Source organism: Heteronotia binoei, chromosome 10 (assembly GCF_032191835.1).
Source record: "Heteronotia binoei isolate CCM8104 ecotype False Entrance Well chromosome 10, APGP_CSIRO_Hbin_v1, whole genome shotgun sequence".
NCBI classification, from domain to species: Eukaryota; Metazoa; Chordata; class Lepidosauria; order Squamata; family Gekkonidae; genus Heteronotia; species Heteronotia binoei.
Genome location: NC_083232.1, coordinates 84,615,855 through 84,636,959, shown reverse-complemented (window position 1 = coordinate 84,636,959; position 21,105 = coordinate 84,615,855). Strand labels below are relative to the sequence as shown.

General features: G+C 43.0%; 1 protein-coding gene across 9 annotated transcripts in view; it reads right to left on the bottom strand.

The window, feature by feature from the left end:
• Nucleotides 1-3,420: 3,420 nt before the first annotated feature.
• Nucleotides 3,421-21,105, bottom strand: part of HECW1 (HECT, C2 and WW domain containing E3 ubiquitin protein ligase 1) — a 321,722-nt gene continuing 304,037 nt past the window's right edge. For 7 of the 9 annotated variants that reach the window (XM_060247682.1, XM_060247685.1, XM_060247686.1 and 4 more), the window contains 5 exons: nt 18,782-18,911; nt 13,901-14,047; nt 11,929-12,043; nt 9,829-10,027; nt 4,228-5,004 (listed from right to left, as the gene is read on the bottom strand). In XM_060247682.1, the coding sequence (XP_060103665.1) occupies nt 4,893-5,004; nt 9,829-10,027; nt 11,929-12,043; nt 13,901-14,047; nt 18,782-18,911 (703 nt within the window). In that variant the 3' untranslated portion in view covers nt 4,228-4,892. Of the gene's footprint in view, nt 5,005-9,828; nt 10,028-11,928; nt 12,044-13,900; nt 14,048-18,781; nt 18,912-21,105 lie in introns of all 9 variants that reach the window. The other 2 variants (XM_060247678.1, XM_060247681.1) reach the window with 2 other exon arrangements.

Below are 21,105 nucleotides of genomic sequence, written 5' to 3'. Positions count from 1 at the left end.
GGGAGAATCACTGTAACATAATATTTTGGCTAAAATGAATCACATGACGGCAATAAAGGTAGTGCTTACAACAGATACAATCCCCTTTCAACTGTACTAAGGATGAAAGAGCTTGAGTAAGTGCAGAATCTGGTTTATTATAATGGGTTTTTTTTAGAATTTAAACTCAGGTCTGCATTGAGATTTGGAAAGGCACGGGACAAAGAGCATACCGAAAGCTTTTCTAACAAGGTATGCATTTCCCCCTGCACTGGTAACCAGTCTCATGTACCCACAAGCAGCATGCGAATCGCTTTTCTATTATCATCCACTGGGGAGGAAAGGCAAACATTGGCTGAGAAAGACACCAATGTGTTCCATTCCTCTTTGAAATATATTAATTTTACTCACCACACTTAATCTTGAGGCATTTCCCTCTGTATTCTCTTGCCTGTTAGAATCCGCCCAGTACTACCGCTAGCTTAACAGAAGGATGAATTAAAAAAAAACAACCCTGATATTAATGAAACTGGATAAATAAGAAATTTTTAACACTGTGACGAATCTTGCTGATATCAGTGTGGCAGACAGGATGAGTTTTGCCCCCCAGTGTCAGAGCCATTGAAAATAAATGGCATGAGAAAACAGTTTCCTCTCTACGTTATTTACAACACGGTTTTTGCCTGAGATTTAGAAAACTGCATCTCACGTGTGTTCCTAAAAAAACAACAACCAGGCAATATTCCAAGGACCAAATCTAAAGCTACCTATACCCAGTCCCCGGAGCACGGGTGGCATCAGAACACAACTGTAACATTTAGGAGAGCGTCTCTCTTTCTTCAGATGCCTTCTCTACAAATACAAATCCTTCACCCCGCTACAAAAAATAGTTTAATTTTTTTTTAATAAAATATAGCTTTTAAAGACTTTAAAAACCCTAACTATACAGCGTTATAAAGAATGGGTTGTATTTATCAGTGAGACAGCTCTTAAAACACACTGTTGTGTTTGCCCCTTCTGGAACCAGCCAGCTTGATAACTCTGCCTCAACTAGTTTGCTTTCATTCCATTTTTTTTAAAGATGACTCCCCATCTTTTTAATAGCATGCGTATGACTCTGTAAGGATGTCAGTTACCAACTTACAAATGTGCATTCATGCCCAAGATGCAAAGGCTTTTGGGGCACAAAAGAGTTTCTATCATTGTTAGAACAATTCAAAATATAATATTGGAATGAGCAAATGTTTTGAGGAGAGTCTTTTGAGAGTTCCCACCAAAGGACCTATCATATGATTCATCACGTATTGGCACTAAACATCCTCCGTTGGTCTCAATGACGCTTGCAAAGAAGTTCTCTTGGAATGAAAGACTGTAAATCAGGGGTGGCCAAACTTGCTTAATGTAAGAGCCACACAGAATAAATGTCAGATGTTTGAGAGCCGCAAGACATGAACATCAGAGGGAGGGAGGAAGGAAGGAAGGAAGGAAGGAAGGAAGGAAGGAAGGAAGGAAGGAAGGAAGGAAGGAAGGAAGGAAGGAAGGAAGGAAGGAAGGAAGGAAGGAAGGAAGGAGGGAGAGATGGAAAGCAAGCAACTTTAAATACATTCTCCAAGCTGCCAGCTGGCTTTGCTTGGAAAAGTGATTTAAAGTGAGATATGCCTTTTCTAAACTGGCTGATGGGGGTGGGAGTGGGGCTTCTAGAGCCATACAATGTGTGTGAAAGAGCCACATGTGGCTCTTGAGCCACAGTTTGGCCACCCCTGCTGAAGATCAACAGCGTTTAGTTGATTGCTGCTGTAAATCTGGTAATCATGGATATCTGTAGTAATTCCGATGCTGGCCATATGGGTTGTGTTTTAAAATATACCAATATACTTCCTCTTTGATGACATGTTTTTTTAGTAGAGAGTCTCCAGGGCAAAAATTTCAATTAGTTTTGATATGGACACCCAAAGCCCAATGCTGCTCCCTTCAGTCATTCCCAAATTAGCTGCTTTGATTGAAATAAACATTTCAAATCTAAATTGCCAGAGGGTCTCATTTAATGTAATTTTAAACAGCAACTTCAACCTGGGGCAGGGGGAGTTTAATTGTTATTCAACCTGTCTGGCTTAAAAATGTGTCTCTTTAATTGTAACATATCTGCCTTTTGTTTTTCCATGGAACGTGATAACTCAGGATGAGTAGTGCTGACTGGGCTGTGCTTTAAGAGACTCTGCGAGCTTTTGAAAAGTCCATCAGGCAAAGTAAAACAAGGTAAGGCTGGTTTATACCATCTGAAAAACAGAGCATTACTCTGGCCCACCTATTCTTTAACTCAGTACACAGACCAGGATTTCATATACCTATTTGATATGCTGAGGTCCAAATTTGCCTCACAAATGACCTTTGTTTTGCTTCCCCCCTCCCCCCGCCGGAACGCATTTTAGACTTGGAAGATCACAGAGGTTTCCCAACAGAATGTTTGTTAAACGAAATATATATGAAAAGTTTCCATGAGCTAATATTAGGATTTTTCAGGCTGCAAACCCGAAGGACATTTTCCTCAGAGTAAAGCCACCGAGTAAAATAGGAATTGCCTCAGAACACACCTACTGACGATTGTTCTTTCAACTGGAGGGAGTTGTACAGGGGCTTAAAATTCTCCCACTGGGTTGAATCCCATGAATCTGTTCAGCTGGTGGTGGCCCTCCCCTCTGATGGAAGGAGCCTTTCCCTGAATCAGGACCTAATATCTTAAAGTCAGGGGAACCCTCTTCCATCAGAAGGAAACAGCAGGGCTTTTTCTGAGCAGGAACGCAGTTCCAGCTGGCTTGGCATCAGGGTGTGTGGCCTAATATGCAAATGAGCCCCTACTGGGCTTTTTCTACAAAAAAAAGCCTTGTGTGAAACAATGGTAATGTCAGGGGGTGTGGCCTAAAATGCCAATGAGTTCCTGCTGGGATTTAAAAAAAAAAACCATTTGGGAAACAGCATCCACAAGTGGAATGTCTCAGCAGGGTCCAACCACTGAAATCAATGAAATTTAGAAGTGCACAACTTTGGCTGGGCTGTACCCTGAAGTCTTTCAGCTAAAGAGTGGGCTATAAAGCTGAAAGCTGTTATATATGCCATGCCTATCTTAAAAGTCACTCTTTTTTTTTTTCCTAACTTGGGTGAAAATTCTTGCCTGGAGATCAATGTGGCTCTTTAAAGAGAAGTAGCAGCTTTCAAGGGACATCAAGGGTAACTGTTTTTTAGGAGACACTTTGGGAATCTGGATTGAGATGACCTGCTGTTTCTTGCTGGGAAGATACTTTTAATCCTAAAACAAATCAATCACTTGTGCCATCAAGAAGTAAAAGGCCAACATAAACAGTTAGCCCAATTCTATACATGTTTACCCAAGTTGTAAGTGTACATAGGCAGCAGCCTTGGAAAATTAGGGCAATGGAAATGAAGGACAGGACAAAGTGGATTTTATTTTTTTTTTAAAATATGTTTCAGCAGTGCCTGTCAAAGTATACAAATTCCAGTGGGTCTTGTTTGATGCAAGACGAAGCTCACAACACAAACAGTGTGACCAAATCTAGCAGAGTTACTCCTGCCTTAAATCCATAGGTTCAGTAGCCTTAGACAGGAGAAGTAACTGCACTATATATGATCCATTATTTCAAAGGGCTATGGAAGAGTTTAGTCTCTCCAGTTCACTAACAGATAGGATCGGTGGGGCTTTAGGAATCAGTGTAAATGTTGAGATAACAGGTCATTCATCCTGCCTCAAATGCCTATCCTCTGCAGCTTCACATTAACTGAATTTTGGTCAAATTCTTCTACGTAGAGCCAGTGCTGTGATTATGGGGGACTGAGATCAACGAGAAACAAAACCAAAATCACCATTCGAGGTCAATGGATAACCATAAGCAATTAATGGCTTCCAATACACAGTGCAGGATTGTCTAGCTTTCTTTTCGGTAAGGAAACATTTCAATGTCAGAAAACAAAGACTCAAGAAATAGAACCAGAAGATATCCAGAAGGGAGCGAACAGTCTTCTGATTTCATTTTACTATGTACAATAATGAATCAGATGGGCCTTGTCTATTATGCTAGGTCATAAGACATCCTTCTCGGGCGCACAAATTTGTGCTTCTCGTGTGGCAAGTCATCACAACAAACATTACAACCCCCTCCATGCCTCAACGGCTCTGATGTGCAAGATCACTCCAGTATCGGCACTGAACATTTAAAAAAAACCCCAACTTACGAACCCGTTCTGCATTGCGTCACACGTTTGTTTTGTTTCAAATGTCTGATCTGCACCATGTTCTCTGGCCCAGGTTCAGCTGATGCAGTTGATTTGGGTTACAAGTTCACATATAAAAAAAAAATTCCAGTTTTGCTCATAGGTGTTTTTCACCTATGAATGGTATGTACAAGAAAATCAAGGATGGATGAAAGGAATTCTTGGCTGGCTCTCATTGGTGGACGCAGCTGGTCAAGACGCAAGATGAACTGTGGATAATTGAGGAGAGGTGGGCATACAAAAGCTTGGAATGCTTGAATGTTTTGTTTGTTTAAATCAACGTAGATGGAAGTAAACATTAACATTTGGTCAAGTGTAGCATAACTTGCATTCATATTTTCGTTGTTGCTAATGGAGGTATGTGGAGATACACAGAGACCTTGAGACAGTTGGTTTTTTTTGTTTTTGTTTTATATTGCATACAGGCTAGTTGTCCATTGGAAACCGAAGATGAAAGCATGAAGGTTAAGTTCTTAAACGAAGGCTGTTTCTTCATGCACAGCTTTTTTTTTTTTTGTCAATCCTGATTTCCCACCCCACAAATAAAAACACACCAAAAAAATCATATGGCAGCAGAAAAAGGAAGTGATGTCACCGACCGCGAATACACTCGAAAAGCCTGATTTTCCTCATTCAAGTCCAAAGGTGCTAGTTTCTTCAACGGCCGTCAACAGCTTTTCGTACAGCATCGAATACGATGGATACGGTGGAAGATCCAGGCGGTTGAAACAGGTATGTGCTCTGCAAAGTGTAAAGAAAACATGTCCGTTTTACTAGAGTCGTAAATCTGCTCGGAAATTCTGAACTGCTTGCATAATCTGAACAGCAGCGGGTTCTAGTCAAGGCGAAGCTGGAATGACCCCATCTGGTCTCAACCTTAGCTTTGCTGGGGTGCAAAGCAGTGGTGTGAGGGGGAGATGGATGTGCAACAGTGGACTCAGGGTTAGCAAGGGACAAAACTTTTCTTCTGTTCACCATTTTCCATCTACAGCCTCTCCCCTTAGGCACTCCCACTAAATGGTGGGAGTGGCATGGGAGGAGGCACTAGGCTTGTCAATTCTAATGTGGAGAATTCATTCAACAGCAGTTCATGCCTGTTGCAGGGGATGGTTTGGGGAGGCGTTTCACCTAGAATCTATGGTATGAAGAAGACCATAGATTAATACCCCGCCCTTCTTTCTGAATCAGAATCTCAGAGCAGCTCACAATCTCCTTTATCTTCTTCCCCCACAACAAACACCCTGTGAGGTGGGTGGGCCGAGAGAGCTCTCCCAGAGGCTGCCCTTTCAAAGACAACTCCTACAAGAGCTATGGCTGACCCAAGGTCATTCCAGCAGCTGCAAGTGGAGGAGTGGGGAATCAAACCCGGTTCTCCCAGATAAGAGTCCACACACTACTACACCATGAAGTCTTCCCTTCCAAAGCTGCCATTTTCTTCAGGGGAACTGGTTTTTGTAGTTTGGAGCGAGACTGTCATTCTGGGAGAACTCCTGACTCCACCCGGAGGATTGTAACCCTTGGAGGAACTCCTCACACCTGTGGTGCCTTCATCTAGAATCATGGCCCTAGAGACTGCTTGACTTCAGGAAGAACTTCCTGATAGAGCGTTTCTTCAGTGGAACAAGGCTTCCTTGAAAACCTCCTTCTTTGGAGGTTTCCAAACAGAGGCTAGAAGACCATCTGACAGAAATGCTGATGTTGTGAATTAAGCAGATAATGAGAAGGAGGACAGGAAGGTTTGAATCAGTTTTAGTTCTCATGGCCCTTTCTTACAAGCCTAGGGAAATGCGAATCACCATGGAAATGCTCAGGTTAGAAAGGTATGTATGGCAGTCTTATTCCATATAGTAGTTGGTGGAAGGCAAATGGTTCCAGCAGATTTGCCAGTCCTCGTTCTGATCTGGTGTGTTTGTTAATCCTGTATTTTTTTTTTTAAATCCTGTTTAAATTTGTAATTTGCATATTGTAATCTGTGTTTTGATTTTGTCCGTTTGGACTGTTATAACCTCTGCCCCACAAACTATTGTTAGTTGCTTTGAGTTCAGAGGAGATAAGGTGGAGTAGAAATGTTTTTAAATAAAAAAAAAATTAGTTTGTAACTTTCTGCATAATTTTGGACTACTTCATTAGATCCACAAATTTGTATTCCTTTGAGTTGCCCACTCCAGGATGGGAAATTCCTGAAGATTTGGGGTAGAGCATGGGACAAGCAGGGTATAATGCTATGGTCTCCATCCTCCAAAGCAGCTGTTTTCTCCCAGGGATCTCTCTGATCTCTTTCATCTGGAGAGCAGAAGTAATTCTGGGAGGTCTCTGGGCCCCACCTGGAGGTTGGGAACCCTAATTTCTGCTCAGGGAACCAGAAGGCAAACAGTTGCTTCTGCAGCTAAACCATTGCTCCAAATGTGGGAAACTTCCAATTATCTAATCTTCCCTTCTGGAGACAAGGCCTCTTAGGAGAAGCATAATTAGCAGATAAATGTGAAATAGCATACATTCATATCTCAAGACTAGCTGAACAAATCTTATCTGGGAGAACAATAAAAGTTAGGCAAGCAGAAAAAGGCCAATTAACTTTTTAGAACTCAGTAGGCCCCAAAGCCTGGAGCATAACCCGAAAACTTCCTTCCTTTCCCCTACTTAGCTAGTTAATTTCAGCACATTTCTACAGGAGTTATAGGCAATTTGTAATTAGCCCATGTTGTGAAAAATAAGTGCACTTCTCAGAAGCTTTGGAAAGAATGGGTGGTACTTATAAGAATGTCCTGAAAAGACCTTCCAGTTTTGCCTGAGGCAGATTTCAGAGGTTTTCCTTTCAAAAGGGCTGAACCAGTCCTGCAACTGGATTTGGGTGGATCCCAGATATACCAGGGCCCGCCTCCCTCCAAAGGAAGACACAGAAAAGTAATAAATTATACCCAATCATAAATAACAACTTCAGTCAGAAGTTTCATCAATGCAACCAGTCCCCAAGTGCAAGATTTAGGGGACACTCAGACCTGGTCCAAGCAATACACTTATAGTACATTTCTGGTTGGTGGGGAGATGTGAATACTTTCCCCATGTCCTGACTGTTGGAGTGATAAGATAATACGCAATGTGTGCTGTAAAGGATTGAAAAAATTCTCCCATTATGATGAGTTTTCTCTCTCTCCTCTGTCAGAGTTTGAGAGGCACAGTTAACTTTCCAATATCTACAGCTTTCTAACAGAAGTTGCAGAAACCATTATTTTGAAGGAAAACAGTAGTATAGACCAGGGGTGGCCAAACTGTGGCTCAGGAGCCAGATGTGGCTCTTTCACACATCTGTGTGGCTCTCAAAGGCTTTGTCAGCTGATTTGGAGAAGGCATTTTTCTCTCTCAATTATTTCTTCAAGCCAAGCTAGCCAGCAGCTTGGAGAATGCATTTAATTTTGCTTTCTTCTGCCTCTCTATCCCTCCCTCATCTATTTTCTTCCTTCCTTCCTTCCTCCCAGCTCTCAAACATCTGATGTTCATGTCTTGCGGCTCTCAAGCATCTGATGTTTATTTTATGTGGCTCTTACATTAAGCAAGTTCGGCCACCTCTGGGCTAGACGGTATTCTTTCTTTTGAACAGTTTGTAATCAGGAGGTCTAGCAAAATGGTCAAAATGCCACAGGCCAAAAAAAGATCATGTCAAATCATCTTGGGATTCTTGGATTCCTAAATCAGAGGGCTAACAACTCAACAGAATCCTTTTGGTACAGGGAGCGCTTTGCCATTCTTGGGGCTTGCTGCTCCACAGAGTTGGCCCAGTGGTGAAAAAGAGATGACTCTCCCTTCCAAACAAATCTTCAATTCTAATGAACGCTTCTTCACATGGAGGTATTCCTGGCATGTAGTACCACAGGTCCATTCCCACAAGTGCTGGATTAAAAGCACGAGTTATGAAATACAATGATAAGAGTAAAAAAAAAAATCTCACTACGGAGTTGCCACAAGTTGTGCCGGAAATTAGCGAATTACTCTTATGCCGGGGCTCTGCTAACTGGCAGGATCAAGCAACCTCCCTCAGGGTGCAGATTCTGGAGCCGTTTCAAATGGCAGCAAACTGTTAATTTTAAAATTTATTATGGTCTTTTTGCCATCATAGCATAGGGTAGGTACAATTTGGATTTTCTGCAAGAGACACAAAAGTATCAGTCTGGGCATGCCCAGACGGCATCAGTGCACTCCTTCCTTCACTGAAGGTGCTGCTCAGGTCAAGTCTTTTTTGGTGCTCGTCACTCAACACCGGCGCTCTAGGCAATGGCCTAGGTCCACCTAGCGGGCAGGCTGTCCCTGGTGAAAAGATCAACTCTGTAATTAAAAAGTCTGGATAAAAAGAGACATTTTGGCCTGGTTTAAAGAAAAGTAAGGGAAGCACAAGGCTAGCCTCATGGAGAATGATATTCCACCATCAATGTGCCCTCCTCACCTCTGAAGAAATTATCCTCACTCACAGAAATTATAGGTGGCAACCAAGCTAATAACTCTCGCCTCATTGAAGGAAAGGTAGGATACAAATAAAGATAGAATCATATCAATGTGGACGTTGTTGTTTGTAAAGCACAACATTGTTCTATTCCTTCTTTGCCTGGATCATTCCCAGTCTGGGTCTTCCATCATGCCAGAAATGTGATGAGTATCTTGTGGAATACCAGTTGTCAGGTGGACTGATACCCATTTTTGTAAGAGAGATCCTTTTAAAGGTATAACTGGCATGACATTTGGACATCACAGCCTATCTAGAGAATGATTTCCTAGTAGAGATCTGTGAAAGCCTCATTTTCTGCAGGTGAAACAACATTTTTAATGTTTTAATATAGCCATTTTAAATCACAAGTAAGATTGGGTGGGGGCATGAGTTTGTTTTAATTGCGCCAGATGTGCTTTATTAGGAGACTAAAATTTTGATTTTATATTATTTTTACACTGTATATGTTAAATAACATTTACATGCTATGTGCTTATGTTTGGGCTCTGGCCTGGAGCCCTAGTTTCACAGACATCCCAAGAAAATGATATGCAAAATCCAGGTTTGCTTAGAAGCAGATTTTAATAAGCAATGATCAAGTTTACAGAAGTAGCATACTAAGCTCCCATCCGCTGGGTCTTGAATGCATACAAGCACAGCAAAACTTAGCCAGATCTCAAGACGAGATACCTAGCTAAAACTAAGCATCTTGTACCCTAATTGCTGGCTATGAGTCAAAAAATCATTAATCAAGCTATCCCAAGCACTAGGATGAGCCAGGCCATCTTGCACCTGGTGTCTAGTGGAGAGAGAAAACAAAACCAGGCTTCCTAAATAAGAGCGGCTAACGAGAACGAGAGGAATATTTTCTTGGGAGCAACTTGATAGCCGTTCCCTCACAGAACTCAAGCACCAGCCTGTAACAAAGATGGAGTTACTGAGGCTCTACAGCTCCTGCATGAGGTATGAGTGGAAATGGAAATTAAACAATGATAAGATGAAATAATGAGAATAAATCTTGGCAACAGCGCTTGATATTCTGGCTCACTGAACTATTAAATAAATAAAGCTGCAAACCAGAAGGATACCTGGGAAGGGATGTTATTTTGCCCCATTTCTCTATGCAAAAGCGCCGTAGTCCGTTGCTCCCTCGAAGGGCTGCAAAGCCTTCGTATGGCACACTAGATGTCCCTGTGACAAACTGTAGCAGCCGTAGTCTTTGTTCATTGTTGAACCTCTCTACTGCAGCCCAGAACCATCGTATTACAATGTGACCATCATGGTAACCTAAAAGAGAAAGTGTGCAAATGAGAAATGCATTAGAAATGTCCTACAAGGAGCAGCAGTCGTTTATGATGATGGACTAATGCAATATGATTGGTTGCCTTCTCTTGACATGTTGTCATTTATTTTTGTCTTAGTTATTTGTGCTATTCAGATTTTGGAAGAAGACTGCAGATTTGTACCCTGGCCTTCTCTCTGAATCAGGGACTCAAAGTGGCTTACAATCTCCTTTATCTTCTCCCCTCACGACAAACACCCTGTGAGGTGGGTGGGGCTTTCAAGGACAACTCCTGCAATAGCTATGGCTAACCCAAGGCCATTCCAGCAGCTGCAAGTGGAGGAGTGGGGAATCAAACCTGGTCCTCCCAGATAAGAGTCTGCACCCTTAACCACTACACCAAAGGAGAAGAAGAAAGAGAAGGAGAAATTGGATTTATATCCCACCCTATACTCTGAATCTCAGAGTCTCAGAGCAGTCACAATCTCCTTTACCTTCCTCCCCCACAACAGACACCCTGTGAGGTGGGTGGGGCTGAGAGGGCTCTCACAGCAGCTGCCTTTTCAAGGACAACTCCTACGAGAGTTATGGCTGACCCAAGGCCATTCCAGCAGCTGCAAGTGGAGGAGTGGGGAATCAAACCCGGTTCTCTCAGATAAGAGTCCGCACACTTAACCACTACCCCAAACTGGCTCTGTACCTATGGAGAACAACACCCACAATAACTGGCCTGCCTAGGAATCCCTGTGGGATTCCCTGCAGGTCTTTCATAGAATTCCTGCAAGTTGCATGGTTCTAGCTAAGCAGATTGTGGGTTACTAAAGTTCTGCATGAATGGAGACTGCACCCTATTGTGTCTTCAATGCACATTTAGCGGCAAGATCAGCAAAGGTGAGCAGCTACCTTTTGGGAAACTTGTCTGCCAATACTGAAAGAAGTAGGAAGAGAGAGATGGTGTGACAAGAAGACTTGTCATAGCCTATTCCCAATGCTATATCTCAGTCTCTAAAGAGAATGGATTAAAATAATAACATCTGGAGCTTTTAAATATTTGATTACAAGTTCTCAAGTCTGTAAGTCATCTGCTTTCAGTTGCATTTCCAAGATGGTATTTTTGGGATGTCAACAGTTATAAGCTCTGTATCTCTGGCTATCTGCATCTTATAGCTCAAACATGGAACAACAGCATCACATTTCCTCCAGGTTACTATACTATATATACTATATTTGAGCATGGCCATGTTTAAATTTGGGCTCATCCTCAACTGTAAACAGGTCTACCAGATGCCCACCCACAGTGAGCAAACTTCTATCCCTGTCCTCAGTTGCTCATGCTCAAGAAAGCAAGCAGCAGGCGGAAAAAAGATGAGAAACCCAGAGCTCTATGAATTCCAGCAGTCTCTATGGTCTTTAACGTAGAGATTGAGAGAATTCCTAGAGTGCTGGGGGTCCTGGTAGTGGTGGTGCCACTTTCAGGTGATCGCCCAGAAGTGATGTCACAGTGTACAGAATGCTTCTCCTTCCCAGTTCCACCCCACGAAGCTCCCAAGATTTGCAGCTGTGGGCCTAGCAACCCTACTTGTATGCCATAGGACCAGGAAATATAGCAGTACACAGGATTGCCAATGCAGAGATTTTTGCAATGACGGCAGACTCACAGAGGGTTATTAGTGACCATGGGACAGGAATCACTACAGTTTTATGTCCTGCGATGAGTAACGTACTATCTCTATAATCCTTGGAGTGACCCTCAGCAGTACTCACCAGTGGACCAGCCTGCATTCTATAGGCCAAATGGTTCTTTAATCATAGCCCCTTGTAAAGAACTCACTGAGAACTGCCATCAAGAAGGTAACATGGATGTAATGAAATGAAGATGGGAAGGAAAAGCAACTAGATAGTTTACCACCCCGATATTCTGTGTTGTTGCGCCAGTCATTGAGGTCTATTTCCGCAGTGCCAGCTATAACCAATTCTAGCTCCCTGGCATCGAAAACAGAGACAAGCCTTGAGTCTACAACCTGAAAGACAAACCACACTTTTAGTGCTTCTTGCAGCTAGCCCTAAAACACCTCGTTTGCGAAACACTGCCCGCCTTCAGATTGGTCTTCCTTATGCAAATGACGGCTTGTTCAGGGAACCACTTTTATACAGGGAGCAGGACTGTAGTCTACGCCACACTTAATGGGGCGTATGATGTAGTTGGAGGATGTATTCTTTTCCTGCACTGTATTTTTGGGGGGAATTCCACTTTCTGCATTGTTTGACATATTATGTCTGATATTTCTTTGCACTGTTTCCAAATTCTGTAATTGTAGTCCTATGGCATTGCTTATTAGCGAGTGCATGCTATTTGATTGCATTGTTTACATGGTGTAATCTGCCTTGAGTCTCAGCGAGAAATAAAGGAAATAGATAAATTAGCATCTTCCAACTGGCTTCTGAGCACAAGGAGTTTGAACAAATCCTGTGCATGTAAAGCTAGATAATGTTTTCAGCCACACAGATCTATTTATCAGATTCTGTGTTAAATTTGGCAGCTTGCATACTTCCTTACTGTCAAAAAGTTGTTCCAATCATTTTTCCTATTTGGTATCTCTTGGCAAACATCAATGAGTTTCTCTAACTGATCAGTACAGCAGTACCTAGATCAGGGGTGGCCAAACTGTGGCTCAGGAGCCACATGTGACTTTTTATACATATTGTGTGGCTCTCAAAGCCCCCACTGCCCCATTGGCCAACTTTAAAGTCTCTTTAAATCACTTCTCCAAGCCAAGCCAACTGGTGGCCTGTAGAATGCATTTAAAGTTAAAGTTGCTTTCTTTCCATCTCACCCTCCCTCCCTCCACCCATCTATTTGCTTGATTGCTTCTTTCCTGTCTTGCAGCTCTCAAACATCTGATGTTCGTGTCTTGTGGCTCTCAAACATCTGATGTAGTTCCTATGTTAAGCAAGTTTGGCCACCCCTGACCTAGATCAAGCATTAGCAAATTCTTTTCTTGGTATAGACAATGCTGACACAAAAAACCTGACATGAATGGAAGAGAAGAAACAGAAATCACCAAGCCAAGAAGGGAGACTGGTGCATGGAAGTAAATTGGCATCTGGATGCACCTTCTGTGATGTTCATCTGAGTATCATGAAACCAGCACCTTTGTGCCCTTTCAGATGCAGTTGGACATCACCATCTAGAGCCACCATTACTGTTGATCAGTAATAAATGCACAGTTAGTGTGTAACTAGAGGCTGGGACAAATGCACTGAGCTCACAATTTCCTGCTTTTTGGTTCTGCAAAGTGGGATTACTGATCAACATGTTTTTTTCATCTCATACCATCTGTAATTTTAATTATTTCCCCTCAAGGTATTAAATGGAGTAGTTTGGACAAACAAGTTGAGCACTGTCTTTCTTGTGGCATCAACAAAATAACTTCAAAGTTAATAACCTTGAACAACCTACCTTTGGGACACCACAGACAGAACTGTTGAAAATGGCACTTTTAAACAGGGGGTTGTTGATATTTAAACTGATATTTAAATCATGCAGCTGGATTAGATCTCTTTTTTGACAACTGTTTACCAATATATTAAAGGATGGGTTCTGTTTCTGTGGATTATATTTTTCTGTGTGTGGGTGAGGGGAGAGAAAGAAGTGACATTTCAGTTTCCTTTCTGAACTAGGTTCCTACTGGCATGCATTAGACGAACTTTCAATTCGCTTCTACAACACTATATTTACCACACCCATTGTGAAAACTGGCTTGCTATTAATGCAAACTGGCTTGCTGTTACCATTAAGATACCACTATCTTTCTCTGCCCAGTTTGGTCATTGACAGTGGGATGACTTTGCTGGCCCTACCAAATTTCCATGCTTACTTCGTAGAAGCCACGGACGAGAGCCTCTGTTTGCTGAACGACGCCTCTTTCCACGCGCCACTTCACCATCCTTTCAATATACTCCTTCTTGTTCTTTTCAGTCACCTGCGTGTTTGCACCTCCAGACTTCAACTCTCTTTCGGTTACCTGGCAAACAAACAGATAAATAAAGAGGGTGCGCTGAAGAACAGGAAGGGTTCCAACATTCAAACAGTGACGCAAGAACAAAAGCATTTTAAAACGTTTGGTTGCTACTGTATAATTACCCATATAAAGCTTCACAGAATTTTCCCATTTGATATGATAACAGCTTTTTAATGGGGATTTGTCAGTCGCCAGAGTGGTGCAATGGACAGAGGGTCAAATCTGGAGTCTGGACTAGGGAGGTCTAAACTCAAGTCTACTCTAGCCATGACGCTCACTAGCAATGCAATACTATGCAGAATCAGGCAGGCAGCCATGTTGGTCTGAAGCGACAGAACGAAGTAGGAGTCCAGTAGCGCCTTTAAGACCAACAGAGTTTGATTCAGAATGTAAGCTTTTGTATTCATGTATACTTCATCAGACAATGGAATGAGGCACAGTGAGCAGAGCTACATATAGCTGGTGGGCAGTGGTTAAGAATGCAAAGTGGTACAAAGTTAGAATCCAGTGGCAAAATAGTGAAATTAACAAACTGAAAGAACATTTGGTCTGGATAGCATTTGCGTGGGAAACCAGTAAAACAGTAACTTGTCAGAATGGGAGAATGCGGCAAGGATTCTAACTTTGTTCTATGCAGAATCAGTCTAAGACTATCCATTTTAGTGAGTATAGAACTGGAGTAACTTAGCATAGCATTGCACTGAAGTGCCATGGAGCCCCTACCCTATAATCCCCAACACATCGCCCTGTGTGCAATGGAGAAAGAAATTATTACTAATGTGGTAACTAAATAGAGTTTGTAACTCCTTATAATATAAAATCCTAGACAGCATTAACAATACATGCACTGCAGTGCCAAATAAACTAAAGTTACACAGAGCTGTGGTTCTTGTATTTGTAAAACTGACATGATAAACTTCTATTTATGATTCAGTTTGCTATTCACAATTATGGAGAGTCAACAATCAAGCAAGGCTGAAAGCATTTAGCATAATGAGAGAGAGAAATGTTGTAACTTTCAAACTGACAAGCAGCACCACGGTATCTCTGTCTCTGATGCACGTTGAATCTGCTTGCAATATCTGCATGGCGTGGGCCACCAACTGCCTGAAAGGCATTGTGGGTTTAACTAGAGCTTATGCTGCATTTGGACTGAGAAGCAGGGCGGGTTTCCCAAGTCACCCAAGTTGTTGCCGGGGAAAACACAACGAAGAGAGTGTTGCAGCTCTGCAAGAGGTCGGTCGGTTCACTCCCAGCATGAGAGGTGAGCGGTATCAGCACATGAACACATGAAGCTGTCTCATGCTAAATCAGACCGTAGGTCTATCCAGGTCAGTACTGTCTACTGACTGGTAGCAGCCCTTTAGAATCTCAGGCTTCTTCCAAGTATTTTATGTAATTCTGTTTTAAATGAGTAATCCTGTTATAATTTGTCTACCTTTATATGTATTCTAGAAGCTGTATAGTATGCTTTGATGTTATGCACACATCTTTATTGGTTGACACTGACAAGACAGAGGCTTTATTTCCCTCTCTTGTCAGTGTGTGTGTGGGGGGGGGGGGGCGGGATGTAAGGAACTTGATAATTTAGACTTCGGGTTCTAACAAATCGGCTGGATTTTCCTTCAGAGCTCTTAAGTACTGTCAGGATTCTGGCCTATTCAGAAGTGCTCCCACTGTTGATTGGTAACACCTGTGAGCAGCAGTTTCTGTTCCTTGAAGACCTGACCTTGGGAGTCTGTCTTACAAAGTCTCCTCCCTAGTTTTCCTCTCACAGCAGACTCTAATTAACTAATCGGCCCTGATTGGCTGGTGAGTTGCTGAGCGATGCCCTGATTGCTAGACAAGACGTTTTCTTAATGTGCACAGGACAGCTGCCCTTTACCCCTTTTCCACTTTGGCATGATGCCACGCACTATACCAGTCAGGCATGGAGAGGGCCTGTGTCCTGTCTGATGGGTAAAACGGATGACTTGAAGAATGCCATGCAGAGATGCTTGCGGGTAGTAAGGCCTAAAGTTCTCAGATAAGGCCGATTTTATGCAGCAACAGAGAGGCTTATTTGTTTTATGCTCACTTACCTGTGATTAATGCTCTGCAATACTCCTTAAGTTAATAAATTTGATTTAGATTTCAAGCTGTGTCTGGAATCACTGACTCAAAGGTAGACGCACCTCAAAACAAACCCTGAGAGTGGAGAGTCAAGGCCTTTCACTCTCACAAAACAGAAAAGGAGAGTGCGCCCTGCCCATCTGACTCCTGGAGTGGCTCTTCTCAGCACCCAGAGTAGGAGGCTTGGGACCTCTCATCCTTACACTGTTTACTGACTGACAGTGGCCCTCCAGGATCTGAGGCTGAGGTCTCTCACATCACCTTCTCACAGAGAGAAGGGTGCTCCAAAGAGTGATGGTGAGAGCACAGAAGATTTGTGGATGTTCTCTCCCCTCATTGGTGGATCTGTATGATATGGGATGTAGAAGGAAGATACAAATGATCTTAAGGGACCCTTCACATCCGGGCCACTTGCTATTTGAGATCTTACCGTCAGGTAGGCGATATAGAGTGTTGAAGGCAAAGACAAATAGATTCAAGGGCAGCTTCTATCCAAGTGCCGTGGTTAAGCTAAATGCAGGGTTATGAATGCTTATGTGTTTTTAGATGCATTTAAATGGTCTATGTATATGTCCTTTTGTGGGTGTTGATGTGTTGGTATGTTTGTGGAAGAGCACCTCATTTCGTTGCTCTCATTTTCTTGAGAACAATGACAATAAATCTATCTATCTATCTATCTATCTATCTATCTATCTATCTATCTATCTATCTATCTATCTATCTATCTATCTATCTATCTATCTATCTATCTATCTATCTATCTATCTATCTATCTATCTATCTATCTACCTACCTACCTACCTACCTACCTACCTACCTACCATCTGATTTTTTAAAACTGGAGATGCCAGGGATTGAACGTGTGACCTTCTGTGTGCCAAGAAGATGCTCTGGCCCTGAACCATGGCTCCTCCTAGACCAGTGGCCCTCAACCTTTTTGGCACCAGGAACCAGTTTTGTGGAAGACAATTTTTCCAAGGACTGGGGAGGGGGTGGGGATGGTTTTGGGATGATACAATTGTGTGCTTTATTTTGGTGTGGTGGTGAAGCATGCAGACTCTTATCTGAGAGAATCGGGTTTGATTGCCTACTCCTCCACTTGCAGCTGCTGGAATGGCCTTGGGTCAGCCATAGCTCTTTCAAGGGCTGTCCTTGAAAGGGCAGGTTCTGGGGAGAGCTCTCTCAGTCCCACCCACCTCACAGGGTGTCTGTTGAGGCGAAGGAAGATAAAGGAGATTGTGAGCCACTCTGAGATTCAGAGTGGAGGGCAGGTTATAAATACAGTGTCTACTTCTTCTTCTCACTACATTGTAATATATAATAAAATAATTATACAACTCACGGCCTGGTTACTAACAGGCCACGGACCGGTACTGGTCCACGGCCTGAGGGTTGGGGACCCCTGTCCTAGACAATGCTGCAGAGCTGGGTTTGCATCTTTTCAATATACTCCTTGTTCTTTAAATCATGCAGCTGGATTAGATCTCTTTTCTGATAACAGGCTGGGTAGAAAATAGGTATGCCTTGCTGGAGTGATAAAATACCTTGAACCACCCTTGCTGAGAAGGTTTACGTTCATATGAACATATGAAGCTGCCTTATACTGAATCAGACCTTTGGTCCATCAAAGTCAGTATTGTCTTCTCAGACTGGCAGCGGCTCTCCAGGGTCTCAAGCTGAGGTTTTTCACACCTATTTGCCTGGACCCTTTTTTGGAGATGCCAGGGATTGAACCTGGGACCTTCTGCTTCCCAAGCAGATGCTCTACCACTGAGCCACCGTCCCTCCCCATCCCTCTTTCTTGTTCATTTCTGAAGCTCAGGTGGTTTACATTATTTCTTCTTCACTTCTGAAGCTCAGTGGGTGACTCTGCACTCTCCCTCCACCAATTTACTTCATAAGGTTGTCGTGAAGATAAAGATGGTCCTAACTCCTGTTCACCCTGACCTGGATGGTCCTGGCTAGCCCCATCTTGTCAGATCTCAGAAGATAATGCAGGGCTGGCCCTGGTTAGTAGTTAGATGGGAGACCACTAAGGAAGTCCATGACTGCTACTCAGAGACAACCAATGGCAAACCACTTCTCTTCATGTCTTGCTTTGAGAAACCTTATGGAGTCGCCATAAGGTGGATGCAACCGGATGGCACTTGCTGCCACTAATTCCCATGCAGGCCACTCAGAGTTCACTGGAGAATGAACAAGATACAAATCATCTGTTTCCTACTTGAAATAGTGTTGCCTCGGAAGAGACGTGTGTAAGCCTGAACTGCAATTATGTCCTTAGAGTCAACCCACTATTACTTCGTCTTTCTTATTTCCTTGCGTTTCCACCATTAGAATCTTTTCTGTGGCATACAGTCCAGCATTCTGGATCTCCTAAGCCTCCCCATCCTTTGTCTCTCTGCTAGTTTTTTTTTTTTGCTCAGCCCAGCCAATCTGCCTTGCTTCCTGTCCTCCCCGCCCCAATTCTCACCATCTGTCACCCCCTCCTCTCTACACATTCCATCAACACCTCTAGCTTATAAGAAGATTACAGGGTTTCCCCACCACCACCTCCGTTTATCTGTTTCAGCTTTGTTTTTGAACTCTCCTGTAGCTGAACTCTCCTGTAGCTGATACATTTACCTGTCCAAACACTTCCTCATTAACTGTGAAAGTGAGATCCAGGATATCGGTGATGTTGTTATCTTTCATCCACTGTAAGCTCTGATGGAACTCTTCATCCAGGTACTCCAAATCACTTAGGTCACATGGCCTGAATTGTACAAAGAACACAGTATATATTATCACCAGGGGTCATTTTGTAGAAAAATAAGTGGTGGAGCTCATCAGCATAACTAATTAGCATATGCCGCTCCTTCCCTCCAGCCAAAAGCAACCTGATGCAAGAAAGGAGAGCCCCGGGTGAGCGAGGCCTTCTTGGGCTCGCTAGAAATCCAGCCAGCCCAAGCAGGCTTCACTCGCCTGTGGCTCTCCTTGGCCACGCCCCCTCAGTCAAAATGCCAGCAAGCCACCTGCCCCCCAAAATCACATAAGAAGTGGAGCAAGGGTGGCTTCTCCAGGGGTTAATGAGGGCTGCTGAGGGCGTGGCAAAGTCCCTGGTGGCTGGCTGGCTGGCTGGCTGCCCGCTCTCCTAATCCAGGGATTGTTATGCAGCTGCATCTACTATTCAATGGACAAGGTAGGTGGAGAGGAGGAGGGGGAACCCTCAGAAAGGTTCAAGAGCTGCGCTCCTGTGAGCTTCTGCTGAATCTAAGGCCTGATTATCACTATTCTGATTGTTCAAGGCCTGTCTTTCACAGAAGATGCCATTCAACCTCTAACATGCATACAGGTGCTCTATGGCTGACTAGAGCTTAACCAGTTAATGACAATGCAATAAAACCTGCATGTTCACAAGCCATATACCTCAGAATGCCAGATATTAGGGATAAACAACACGGGAGATCTGTTGCTTTCATACTTTGCTCATGAGCTTCCAAAAGACACCTGGATGGTCATTGTTTGAAACCAGATGCTGGTCCTTTCTATCTGATCCAACAAAGCTCTTCTTAAATTTTAATTGCATTGACAGATGGAATGCTGTGAATGTACACAGAATATTTTCTATCGTTCACTGACAACAGGGAAGCTTTGCTTAAGCTAATTCTAGCTAACACTGTCTCATTTTGACAGAGCAGATCTTCAGTGGTTCATTTACTTGTATAAAACCTTATTCCAAAATATTTATTCCCTACTTCTACTCCACAGTGGTGCTAGGCTCCGTTCACACCCACAGAAAAAGGGCAAATTGAAAGTATTTTCATCAAGCACTGTACAATTTGGATACTATAGTTCAGGCGCTTTGATTGGTCAACGTTTTCAAACATTTTTTCAAGTTATTTGTATTTTCAAAAGTTATTGCTACAGAAGCTACATCAGATTCCTCCTGATAAACAGACAATGGGTTGGATTCAACCACTTTTTCTATGGATGAACAAGGGAAGGAAGAGTGGCGCTCTCTTGACTACCAAAAGGGCTCTGCTGAGAAATCACGGGACCTGTAAAAAACAATGTGTGAGACATGGGCAGTAGCATGGAAATGGGTAAGACTGCGTGAAAAAGCTGGGTGGATCCAACTCAGCACCACAAATGGATCCAACTCAGCATCACTCATGCTTGGTTCATCGAGTCTAATTTAATTTGTTTCCCTGAAAGATATGGTCCAGTGAGATGAAATGGTAGATTACCCGTGATCAGATCTTCTATGTGGCTTTTAAAGTCAAACAGTAGCCCTGGGTGGCCCAGTTTGCATGGGGGAACTGCTGTGCTGAGTATAAAGGTCTTATCCCCTCTGCTCCTGCAGTTTCACTAGGTTAAGTGAACTCCTGCACTTGGGTCACTACTGGCTGGTTACAACCTCTTGCTGGTGGCAGCTCCTACCCTTACTTTATCACAGGTTGGCTGTAACCTCAAGGACCTGGCTCAGACCTTAGCATGGGAGGAGTCAATGGGTGAACCCTGCATGGACTGGCTGATACATGCTATTACACCGGACTTGATAAAGGGAATTTTACTTGTACTCTTGGGACCTAAGCTGGAAAGTATATATTGGCAATATTACTATTTCCAGTATATATAACTGCTGCTGACTTAAGGCCAAATACATTTGCGACCTCCCCCCATTTTTTTTGTATGTCATTCATTTCCAGATTGGAACATTCCATTTTGGGTCCTACATTAAGTAGGTATTGCCTTGCAAATGTAACAGGGACTTTGTTGTAATTTGTGCTATTTGACCTCAGAAGAAGGCCTCTGCAGGCTGAAACCTATTGTATTTATCTTACTGTGATCCTGGCATGATGTTTCGCAATTACTATTTGCCACCAATGTTGACCTTTGCAAAGAATCGAATGCATCAAGTGGCATAAAGGATGTTTTAAAAATCTCCATTGCAATGGTTTACCGCC